This window comes from Glycine soja, chromosome 4 (assembly GCF_004193775.1).
Source record: "Glycine soja cultivar W05 chromosome 4, ASM419377v2, whole genome shotgun sequence".
Classification (NCBI taxonomy): Eukaryota; Viridiplantae; Streptophyta; class Magnoliopsida; order Fabales; family Fabaceae; genus Glycine; species Glycine soja.
Genome location: NC_041005.1, coordinates 13,688,757 through 13,701,191, shown reverse-complemented (window position 1 = coordinate 13,701,191; position 12,435 = coordinate 13,688,757). Strand labels below are relative to the sequence as shown.

At 34.7% G+C, this 12,435-nt stretch overlaps 1 protein-coding gene across 2 annotated transcripts; it reads left to right on the top strand.

Annotated features, from left to right (window-relative positions):
- Positions 1–547: 547 nt before the first annotated feature.
- Positions 548–6,417, top strand: LOC114409382 (trehalose-phosphate phosphatase A-like). Of its 2 annotated transcripts, none has more exons than XM_028372818.1 (12): positions 548–701; positions 3,049–3,488; positions 3,587–3,727; positions 3,827–3,898; positions 4,033–4,158; positions 4,278–4,334; positions 4,427–4,528; positions 4,859–4,936; positions 5,029–5,098; positions 5,187–5,254; positions 5,377–5,469; positions 5,886–6,417. In XM_028372818.1, exons 2-12 carry the CDS (start codon positions 3,204–3,206, stop codon positions 5,940–5,942), a joined length of 1,149 nt encoding a protein of 382 aa, XP_028228619.1. In that variant the 5' UTR covers positions 548–701; positions 3,049–3,203; the 3' UTR covers positions 5,943–6,417. The 2 variants fall into 2 exon arrangements, with proteins under 2 accessions (XP_028228619.1, XP_028228620.1); XM_028372819.1 differs by having other exon boundaries at positions 562–696.
- Positions 6,418–12,435: the final 6,018 nt, after the last annotated feature.

Sequence of the window (12,435 nt, the reverse complement as noted above, 5' to 3'; positions counted from 1 at the left end):
AAAAATATAGAAGGAAACATTTCACATTTGATAACCCACGTGTTACTTTCCATTCACCTTCTTAGTTGAAAAATACTTTTTTTAAGTTTTATTTTAATTCTTAGGTCCTTTTTAGACAGGAGCAGAGTTCCTTTCTCCCCCTCAAACCATTCCATTATCAGAAAGTTGTTCCCACGCGCATTCCCATTGGCCACACATCACCAACAGCTCCTCTCCAAGGGCGCGTGTATATCACGCGTTTCGCTGAGAGGTGGACAAACCGAAAAACAATATTTTTTTGGTGTGAACTAATTATTGGTCAATTTAAAGTCATTGACTAATTCTAGAATTGTTAAGATCCATCAAATAATTTTTCATATATATGAGTCAAATATTAAACTTATAATCACATATGTTTTACGCATATACTTTAAAAATACGATAAAATTAACTATGAATCATATCACAAGTTGTTATAAATATTATTTTATTTTGAGTGTTTCCTTATTCAACAACCGCGCCTGTGAAGTTCTGTAACGCACGTTAGGTGAGGACCAACGCTGTTAAATACTCCCTCCATTTGTTCGTCTCCCTTCCCCGATGTGACCAACCATTGCTTTCTCTTTTCAGTTCTCTTCTCCTCTCTGCGCGACACAGCACTTCGTCACTTTCCTTTTTTTCCATTCTCATAGCGTTTTTGTGTTTTCAAGCAAGCGAGTACGGTAACATTCTATACTCCCTCACGTGCACATTCTCTCTCTCTCTCTCTCTCTCTCTGTGTTTTGGACCTTTTGGTTGCTTATCATTGGGAAATTACCGCAAAAGGAAACTTCTGCAGAAATTTCAGTGTTTCACAGCCACAAGTTTTTGTTGTTTTTAAAAGTTTTTTTTTTCCTTCTACTTTTAACTATTGTTTTGTCTTTGTTTTTTCCCTCAAATTAAAAACGAGTTTTCTGTAATGTAACATTGATTAATTAATTCCTTATTTGTTTGAACGCCATTATTCTGCAACTTTTTTTGTGATCTGAATCTCCTTCACTGTTTTGGAACTTGTTTAGTGCATGTTTTTTATGCTAAACAAAATCGTCCCAAAAATCATGGTGAACAATTGAAGCTGTAACCATGAAAAAATAAGCCGGTGCGATGACTGCACCGTTTATCCAATCACGCACTTATTAGTACACTGTCTGACCGAATTATTCAACCGAGTGAGTGCTGGTCTGTTTTAAGAGTTGTGTATCATCAGATCATGGATAGTCCCTTTTGGACTCGATGTTCGAGCAGTTGTGAACCATTGAAATGGACCTCTGATCCATTCGAATGGGGTTGTTTGGGTTGGTCGAGTGAAATAATTTTTTTTATGGGACGTGTTATAGGTTTGAGTCTTCAGGTTTTTTTTTTTTGAACATGATAAATGTAATTACCTTTATAAGTGTTTTCTTTGAACTAAAAGTTTTTTTTTTATGTTAGACTAAGACACCATCCGCTCCCCTACGTTTCAAGATCAAAAAAGGGGCATGTCTAAAAAGTAGGCATGATCCCGACGCCAAGTTTGTGCTTGTTTGGATTTTAGTTTTATTTTTATTTTTTGTATCATTATGAATCCTAATAAACAAATGATTTATAATAATTCATGTATCTTTCTCAATCAATTAGACTAGAGGTTAAACTCTCTTAACTCTTAATTTTAGTTGAAAAATCACAAAAATATTCTTACTTCCAAAGCAACAAATTTTTCTTCTTTTATAACAAGTTTAAAAACACAACGAGAATGGAGGACTCTTGTTTTGGAATATTGGAGGCTATAAATGTTAACTTCTGAAAATTACATTCGAAATGTGAAACCAAGCATGCTATTCATTTCGTGTATTAGAGATCGTAAATTGTGCATTAGATTCCTGAAAAGTTCTTTCCAACTTTATTCCAAACATAGTCTTACACACAGCAAAAGCCCACCGGAGTTTTCGACTTCATACCGAACTTTAAGATTCCCGACAAGTGTATTCTTTAACCGTGAACCATTAGGTGCTCTAATTACCTCGTGCTTCTTCTCTCTGCTAGTCAAATTCAGATTCTGAACTTGGACCGTTTGATTATTATTATTATTATTATTATTATTATTTAATGGAGATTGCGTAAATATGTTGACATTCAATGTTTCGGTAACAGTTTTGACTAGTGAATCTTTCTTTCTTAGTTTCTTTCGTGTTGCTTTCTTTTTTGATGGTTACTATTCGACGTATAATTGAACTTTTTTGACCTGGTTTTATTTATTTGCTATAGAACGTTTCTTTTTTCTTTTATGAGTGCATCATCGTTTTTTATTTAGAGTGGTCGCTGCATGAATGATTGATTGATTCGGTTTTTTTTGTCGACAAGTGATTCTGGTTTGTCTGCCTTGCAACTGTTTCAATTTTAATTAAGTTGCTGCTATGTTGTCGTTTGTTTTCACGCTCGGTTTTTGGTCTAATAATTGCTTTTTGTCGTTGGGATCGTGTTTTTGCTCTAATAGTTGCTTCTTGTTGTTGTGACCAAGTATTGTCTAATAGGAGATTTGTCATCTCTGAAATGAATAAGGGTAATGTAGTAAAGTAAGTAATTTCGGTAGTTGATGAGAAAATCATTGACTTTCTCGTTCTCAACTGAAAATCACTTACTTTATTCTTGACTTACTTTTAAGGAGTCAAATCCTTGAAGGTAAAAAAATTAAATAAAAGAAATGATAAAATGAGTCAAATTTTGAAGTAACATCACTCCATGCTGGATTTACCTCTCTTAAATTGTTGTTTTTTAGTGTTTTTTAATTGAAAAGACAAGTCCACTTGGGTATGTTCATTTTTATGCCATGATGGTTATTTGAGTCTGTGACAGGACCACCATAGTGACGGTACCAAATTCTAACCATAAAGTTATGAGAAATTCTATTCCTACAACTATTTTTGCCAACCCTTTTTGTTTGTTTATTTGCCTTTGGTAGTTTATAGGGTGATGTTTTCATATGTTTCAATTACTTGGTCACTTGATATTCAATGAATTCCAACTAATCAGTTGCATGAACATTATCTTTAGGAACTCATCTGTTGATAAACTGCTACCTCAAGCAGTGACAAGAAAAGTGGTGGAAGTTTGATAGACTTTATAGTTCAATTTGTTCTGAATACTCCTTAAAAAAAAAGGTCTTACATTGTTGCTGCACTGTGAAATTGTGCATAGACCTGGATCCAATGGACCTGAAGCCAAATCTTAACCCTGTCCTTACTGATGCCACACCCTTAACAAGGTCAAGGCTGGGTGTGCCTTCTGGTTTATCACCTTACTCTCCTATAGGGGCAACCTTTCCCCATGGTAACATGCTGGCAATTCCAAGGAAGAAGACAGGAATTCTTGACGATTTTCGTTCTAGCGGTTGGCTCGATGCAATGAAATCGTCTTCTCCTACTCACACTAAGGTATCCAAGGATGTTAGTCATGGGATTGGATCACCTGATTCTGCTTATAGTACCTGGCTGGTATAACATACTTTCCTCTGTGTAATCTTTTATGTTCAACAATTTTTGATGTTTTGTTTATGCAGTTTCATTTGGCCAATCTTTTTTTAATTTCACAGCTAAAGTTTCCATCAGCACTAGCATCTTTTGATCAAATTACCAACTGTGCAAAAGGGAAGAGAATAGCATTGTTTCTGGATTATGATGGGACTCTTTCACCCATTGTGGATAATCCTGACTCTGCTTTCATGTCAGACAATGTATGTAATGCTCTCTTTTGATTTAGTGTCCAGATTTTCAGTTAGATGTTTTTCTTCTCATGTTGTTGCTTTGCTGATCTGACCCTGAAACTTCTGCAGATGCGTGCTGCTGTTAAAATAGTGGCGGAATATTTTCCAACCGCGATAATTAGTGGAAGAAGCCGTGACAAGGTACTTGGAGAATTTTATAAAACAACCATTTTCTTTCTCTTGGTATTTTTACTCACCTGTACATAACAAGTTTCTTTGTTGATCATCGGTTTTGACTTTAATTTTAACCTTTGTTACATACGCTATTGGATCAGGTATATGAATTTGTTGGAGTAAGTGATCTATGTTATGCTGGTAGTCATGGTATGGACATTATTGGTCCTTCTAGACAATCTATTTCTGATAATCACCCTGATTGCATTAGTTCTGCTGACAAGCAGGTACTAGTTTTAAAGTTTCAAACATATGTTTGTGAATATATGTCTGACTTCTCATTGTCTTTTCTAGAAGTACCTTTTAATGTGCCTCTATTTTGATTTATAATCTTTTGAAATTACAGGGTGTTCAAGTTAATTTATTCCAACCTGCTGCTGAATTCCTGCCCATGATTAATGAGGCATGTATATTTTGAAAATTACTTTACAATGAATCTCTCAATCTTTTATCTGTATTGGAAAGTTTTATGCTGATCAACTAATGTTTCAACAGGTACTTGGGTTGCTCAAGGAGTGCACAGAAGATATTGAAGGAGCAACAGTTGAGAACAACAAATTTTGTGTGTCTGTGCATTACCGCAATGTAGATGAGGAGGTATTAACTTCTTTTCTGATGCTTGCACAAAATAGGGAGTTTTTCTACATAAAATGACTCCCTCTTTTTACCAACTTATTTCATATTTTACCCTAAACTAATATATCTTAGTGCTAGAAGGCTTTTTTGCTATGCAAAGGTATGGGGGAGGGTTATTGTACGCAACCTTACCTTTGCCATATGCTAAGAAGTTGTTTCTCAATTAGAATCCATAACCAACCCGTCACCAAGGCATGACTCTATTGTTGCGCCAGAGCTCGCCCTCAATTTCATATTTTAACATGATTGTAATTATTTATTTCCTCTTAATTTGTTTCATTTAATGTACAGAGTTGGCAAATTGTGGGACAACGTGTATATGATGTTCTGAAGGAGTATCCACGTTTGCGTTTAACTCATGGGCGGAAGGTAGTTTCTAGACCAAAAATTTTCACTCATTTTTTCAAGAGATCTAACTGTTAAAGTACTTTTTTTAATAATCCATGTTTATTAATTTTCAGGTTTTAGAGGTTCGGCCAGTGATTGACTGGGATAAGGGAAAAGCTGTCACATTTTTACTCGAGTCACTTGGTGAGTTCATTGTTTTTAGTTAATGGTTACTTTCTTTGAAGATCAGAATTTTGTTATGGAGCAAATGACATAAGACTTCTTCATCTAGGACTTAATTGTGATGACGTGCTCGCTATTTATGTTGGGGATGATAGAACAGATGAAGATGCATTTAAGGTAATACACTATCATAGCTTGGTATGATGTACTCATGGCTTAAATTTCTTTTTTTCTTTTTTTAATTTCTCCTTCCTTCTTTGCTGATTTCCTTAATACTGATATGAAACGGACTGTAACAGGTTTTGAAAGAAGCTAATAAAGGTTGTGGCATCTTAGTGTCCCGTGCCCCAAAAGAAAGCAACGCAATTTACTCTCTTCGTGATCCCTCTGAGGTAAATCTCTTGGTTTCAATTAGTTTGTATGTCTTGTTTGTTTTGGAATGAATCTGAATCTAGATAGATGGACGCCGTTCCTACCCTCATTTTTTTAGAGGAATGTTAACCTCACACTGCCTAATGCACCTTTTCTGACACATTCTTTTATTATTTATTGAAACTTATTAAAAATTACAAAATCATAAATAAAGTTTATTAAACAAGATCTACAAAATTTGGTGTTTTTTAATAAATTTCAGCTAAATAATTAAGAGTGTGATCAAGAGTGCGTGTTGCTAACACTTATCTTTCTTTTATTCACAAAACACTTGAATCTCTCAAAACATAGTATATGGATCATTAGGTCTATTTGCTTGTTTATATTGATATTGTTTTCTGATGTCATAATTCAACCAATAATGTTGTATCTGTAGGTCATGGAATTTCTGACATCACTTGCGGAATGGAAATCAAGCATTCAAGCTCGCTGAAAAGATTTACATATTGTATAGAGGAGAACATACTCCACTATGCTATATATTAGAGACAGTCTTTTGTTTTTAGTTTGAATTTTTTGTTAGAAGACTTTCCAAGAGGTCTGCTGGAACATATTTGAGCTCAGAAGACCTCTGACCTGACGACAGCAACAACATTGTCATTACCCAATTGTTTTACTCAAATTTTGTGTGGTAGCTGTAAATTCCTGGCTGAGAATTATATATATATATATATTGGGAAGATTAAGGAAAATCTCCTCATAGGGTGTTTCTTTTTTCCGCATTAGAAGTTTATTATCGTATTCATTTCATATCCTTTCTTCAGTTTTGGTTACTGACCAGCTCATTGGGGATTAAATATGAAACTGTTCTGTTTCTTTTTTTTGAGAGAATATATAATTTTTTAATATGTAGATTGGATATCATTATTTGTATTACCAATTTATATCAGTCTGATTACCGTTACATACTTCATAGTGCCTTCATTTCCTCACTCTTTATACTGTCTTCAAATTATTCTAGAAAAGATCCTTTGAATTGTGATATACTTATTTGAGGAGTAAGGCTTCCATTACTCTGTAAAAAGAAAAGGCTTCAATTACTATTGTAATAAAAATGATCACATACATCGTTCTAATGTGTATTTCATCTATCAAATTATAGGGTCCGTGGTGCTGCTTTAATTACTATTGCACCGTCACCGTTTTGATGCAGAATGCCTATTGTTGCGAATAATTTAACAATTACACACTTCACACATGTCATGCTTTTCATATTGGTAAATTGATGTGTATGCACAAGAGTTAGCACAATTCTTGCGATCTTGACAAGAACATCACATCCATAATCAATGGTGGGCATTTCGTAAGTAGTCTTGCCTATTTATGTTTTCTTGTTTTTAATTTAATCTTTTGGGCTCCTTCTCTACCTATTTTTAATTTATTCCTATTTTTTCCTCCTATCTTTTTTAGTCAGCTTGCAATTGTTTGGGTCTTTGAGTGGACACAACCGGACAATTACTTAATTCATCCCATATTTTTACTAGGTGCACCCCATAATTTTTAATCCCACAATACCCTTGTTTATTATAACTTCAAACTATGTCACCTTCTTTCTCCCAAATTGACAGTTCCTCCCCCCCCCCCCCCCCCGCCATCCATTATTCTTCACTGTGATCCCCCTCTCCCATTAAGGTCTCATGATTCCTCCTCATTCTCATTCTCCTATTGTCACTCTACCTTTATGGTTGATGTTTTTGCTTTCGCAAAGCTTTTGTTTGAACTGTAGAATGTGTTATTGAGGTTCTTCTATTGTCCTTCCTCCACAGACAGTGAGGTTGCTATTTAAAGTCATCATCTGGTAAGTATTTTTCTCTCACAAAGTTATGGATTAAACAATCCATAACAAAATGAATATTATGAATTGCTTAATCCATAGTTGTATAGGAATAATTACGGAATGATAGATTTGTTCTTATTCTTATTCAATTACGGAATGCTTAATTAGGGTGACTGAGTTTAGTACTACTCGGACCAACGACTTGTTGGTAGTCATCTAATCTAATGATTTGGTCCAAGAAGTCTTTCTAATGGAACTTGCTTAAGGGGACCAAGACCTTGTTGGAATTTACCTCAACAACTTTTTAGTTGAAGCCTTTTGATGTAGTCATATACATCTAATGATTTGGTTTGAGAGGTCTCTCTAATGCAGTTGGAAAGCAAGCATAGGTTCTTCATTTAATAATACCTTTGATGATATGTCATGATAAACTTGTATTAATCATTCTTATATGTAGATTTATGTAGCATGTTATGTATGCTATTGCATTTTATTTAGGTGACCAAATTAACTTTTGAGGTCATAATGAGAGGTGTAGATAATTCTATACTTGAAATTTAGGCATTGGCCTCATGTCATGTAGACTTTCACTGACTTTTGTGAGAAGGAATGCATCATACATGGAGTAACCCCACCTTATTCACCCAAGTCAAATGGAGTACCTGAGAGGAAAAATAGCACCCCTAAGGAAATGATGAATGGCATGCTAGTTAGTTCCTTTGCATCTAGCAACCTTTGGGGAGAAGCCGTGTTAATCACCTGTTTCTTACAAAATTAGGATCCCCTACAGGAAAATTGGCAAAACACCTTATGAGTTATGGAAATGCTATCTACCCAACCTAAAACATCTAAGAGTGTAGGGGTGCCTAGCCAAAGTTATGCTGATCGACCCTAAGAAAAGGAAAATATGCTCTAAGACTTTCTGATTTCTTGCTTATCGATTATGCAAATCATAGTGTTGTCTATAGGTTCCCAGTGTTAAAAAGTGATGTGCTTGATGTCAACACAATGGTAGAGACAAAGAATGTTGAATTTTTTGAAGATGTGTTTCCTTTGAAATCTAGGCAACCTACAGGAACCAACAGTGATAGTTTGAGGATCAACCTAGAACAATCCTTTGAAAACCATAGTGAGTTCATGGCTAGGACCTAAGAAGAAGTAAAAGACAAAGGAAAGAAGCATCCATTGGAGATGATTTTTATACCTACCTTGTTGAGGATGACCTTATAAGTTTCATTGAAGCCATTAGTTCTTTTGATGCACTCTCTTAGGAACAAGTGATTAAGATAAAAATTGACTCTATTAAGAAGAATGACACATGGACCTTAGTAGACCTACCCCAAGGAGCGAAACCAATAGGGTGTACATGGATCTTTAAGAAGAAGTACAACCTTGATGGATCTATTGACAAGTATAAAGCCAGATTGGTAGCTAAAAGGTTGGATTTCTTTGACACCTTTGCCCCTATGACTAGGATTTCCTCTATTTGAGTGTTGATAGCTTTAGCTTCCATACATAAGTTGGTGATTCACCTGATGAATGTAAAGACTGCTTTTTTCAATGGTGATCTAGAGGAAGAGATCTATATGACTCAACCTGAAAGGTGTGTTATACTTGGTCAAGAAAACAAAGTGTGCAAACTCTTAAAATCCCTATATGGACTTAAACAAGCACCTAAATAGTGGCATGATAAATTCAACCATGCTTTGCTTGATGATGGTTTTTCATATAGTGAAGATGATAATTGTGTTTACACAAGATTTAAAAATAGTGATTATGTGATTTTTTGTTTGTATGTGGATGATATGTTGATCTTTAGTACTTGTATTGATATAGTCCTTAGGACCAAAGCTTTTCTTACTTCTAAGTTTGACATGAAAGACATTGGAGAAGCAAGTTTTATCTTAGGAGTTAGAATTGTAAGAAAGGCCGATAGTATCCTACTATCCCAAGGACATTATGTTGAGAAATTTCTTAAGAGGTTTGGTTACTATGACCTTAACCTAGTGAGTACTCCTTATGATGCTAACTCACCGTTGAAGAAAAATAGAGGAAACTCTATTGACCAAACTTAGTATGCCTAAATTATTGGGAGTCTACTACATCTAATGAACTTTTCAAGACCAGACATTGCATACGCAGTAGGCAAACTAAGTATATATACTCATAATCCTAATAAAGACCATTGGGAAGCTCTTGTAAGACTTATTAGATACTTGAGAGGTGCCATAGAATATGGTATTGATTATAGTGGATTTCTCATTATACTAGAAAGGTACAATGATGCTAACTGGATCTCTGATTTAGATGAGACAAAGTCCATTATTGGTTATGTTTTCACACTTGGTGGTGGTGCGGTTGCATGGAGATCAACCAAACAATCCATAATTGCAAGATCAACCATGGAATCAGAGTTCATAGCTCTAGAGTTGGCTAGTAGTGGCGTTGAATGGTTGAAAAACTTCTTAGCCTACTATTAGTCACTTTATACGACTAACTTTTGTATAGAAATCATTTTCCAAAACTTGCATAGTTCCCCAATTTATGGTTATTTTTTAGAATTTTTGTAAATAAATTTTGTTTTATGGATAAAGCTGTCTCTAGAATATGTCCATTGGATTTAATGATGAAATATGTGCAATTTCAGGTAAAAAAAGAGGCTAAGTAATGAAGTGCCAAAAGTGATAGTTAAGCTTAGCTCATCAGTGGGCTAAGCACGCATCCACCGCTAAGTGCAGCTTCAGCGCGCTTAGCGCGATAGAAGAATCTGGCAAGGCATCAGCATCAAGGCCGTGCGCTAAGCGCGAGATCAGTGCGTTAAGCGCAGTAGGTGTCTTCAGCCAAGCTCAGCGCACGACTGGCATTAAGCCCGAATCCACTTACTCGCACTAAGCGCAAGGGTGGCTCTAAGCGCAATGTCTCGAATTCAAAGCCTATTTAAAGCCTGTCTTGTGTAAAATTAGGGTACAAACTTTAAGCAGATGATTGGCACAAATTCCAGAGCACACCACAATGCCTACTTCAGGAAAAGAGCTCTGGAGGCAGCAAAAGGAGCAACTTTTGCAGAGATACCTAGGTTTTGTAAGCTTATTATTGTTAGGGTTTCTTCTGTAATAGCTGGCTAAACACCCTAGATAGGGATTTCTAATGAACAACTGATGTAAATACCTAATATCTAATTGATTATGTTTTCTGTGTTCAATGCTTCCTTCAATGCTTAATGTTTGTATGTTTTTGGTCTGATCATCCATTTGTGTGCATAGTTAGGTAACTTTTGTTGGATCAAGTGGCCTCAGAATAAATAAGAAGGGAGGGGTTGAATTAATTATTAATGAGCCTTGACTAATTAAAAACTTATCCTTCTTAATGTTACTAGATTCAATTAGGCTTTACTACTAAGTTATTAGAAAGTAAAGAACAAAACCAATAACTTAGACAAAAGTAAAGCGGAAATAAAAAGTACACAGCGGAAATGTAAAGAATGTAGGGAAGAAGAAGACAAACACAAGATTTATACTGGTTCGGCAACAACCCGTGCTTACATCCAGTCCCCAAGCAACCACCGGTTCTTGAGATTTCCAATAACCTTGTAAAATCCTTTACAAGCAAAGATCCACAAGAGATGTACCCTCCCTTGTTCTCTTTGAACAACCAAGTGGATGTACGCTCCGCTTGAACTAATCCACAAAGAATTCTCAGGAGGTTAGTCCCTTGAATCTTTGTAAGGGGAAACAAAAGATATCTTAGGCGGTTAGTCCTTTGAAATCTTTTGTAAGAAACAGAAGATATCTCAGGCGGTTAGTCCTTTGAAATCTTTTGTCAAGAGGGAGAAGGGAAGAAACAAAAGAATTCTCAGGCGGTTAGTCCTTTGAATCTTTTGACAAGAGAGAAAGAATGAAGAAGAAGAATAACACAAGTTTTTGGTCAATGAACTTTTCTTGAAAGAGAAAGTATTGAACAAAAACTTTTAGAAAGATGAAGAGAAATAAAAGAAATCTGTTATGCATGAAAGGAAATCAGTCTTTTTAAATTCGTGCCATGGTCACATACTTATAATCATTTGATGACTCAAGTTAAAGTTTGTGACTCTTGGAAATTTCTTTAAAACTAGTCACTTTTTAAAAATTGTGACTCTTTTGAAAAACTCTTAAGAAACAAGTCACTTTAAGAATTGTGACTTTTGGAAATTTATTTTTCGAAATCAGTCACTGGTAATCGATTACCATCATAGTGTAATCGATTACACATCAACAGATGTGACTCTTCATGTTTAAATTTAAAAATCAAAATGTTTAGAAACACTGGTAATCGATAACAAGTATTGTGTAATCGATTACTCAAGTTTGAAATGATTTGAAAAAGTTTTATCACAAGTTGTGACTCTTGAAATTTGAAATCTAACGTTTTAAAACATTGGTAATTGATTACATGATTATGGTAATCGATTACAGGTTTGAAAATCAGTTTTGAAAAGAATGCTGGCTACTGGTAATCGATTACCCTAGAGTAAAACTCTTTGGTAAAAGATTTTTCTTTTTGAAAAATTCTTGTGCTATTCAATGTTTTGAGAAACTCTTTTAATACTTATCTTGATTGAATCTTCTCTTGATTCTTGAGTCTTGATTCTTTACTTGAATCTTGAATCTTGATCTTGATTATTCTTGAATCTTGATTCTTGAAACTTGTTTGACTCTTGATTCTTTGGCATCATCAAAATAATCTTGGAAGACATTGCTTCCACAATCTCCCCCTTTTTGATGATGACAATCTTGAAATCAAGAGGATACATACAAGTTTTGTTTTATCGTTCACTCATCTCTTTCTCCCCCTTTCCTTTTGAATTTATGCTTAATTTAAAAGCTTTGAAAATATAATATCTTGATTTTAAAAATACCCATTTTCTCTCCCCCTTTGGCAACATCAGAAAGGCCCAAGTGCGTAAAATAAAACATACATGAATAATTCGAAAACATACATACAACACAATTCCAAATTAAAGTACATACCACTAGACATATATACCATAAAAAATAATTAAGTTTAACACACATAACCATAAACAACCAAAAGCAAGTAAATATAAGCATCATGTTCAGTCATACTAAGCAAATATTAAAATAAATACTAAGTGTTCAAATGTCATAAAAAT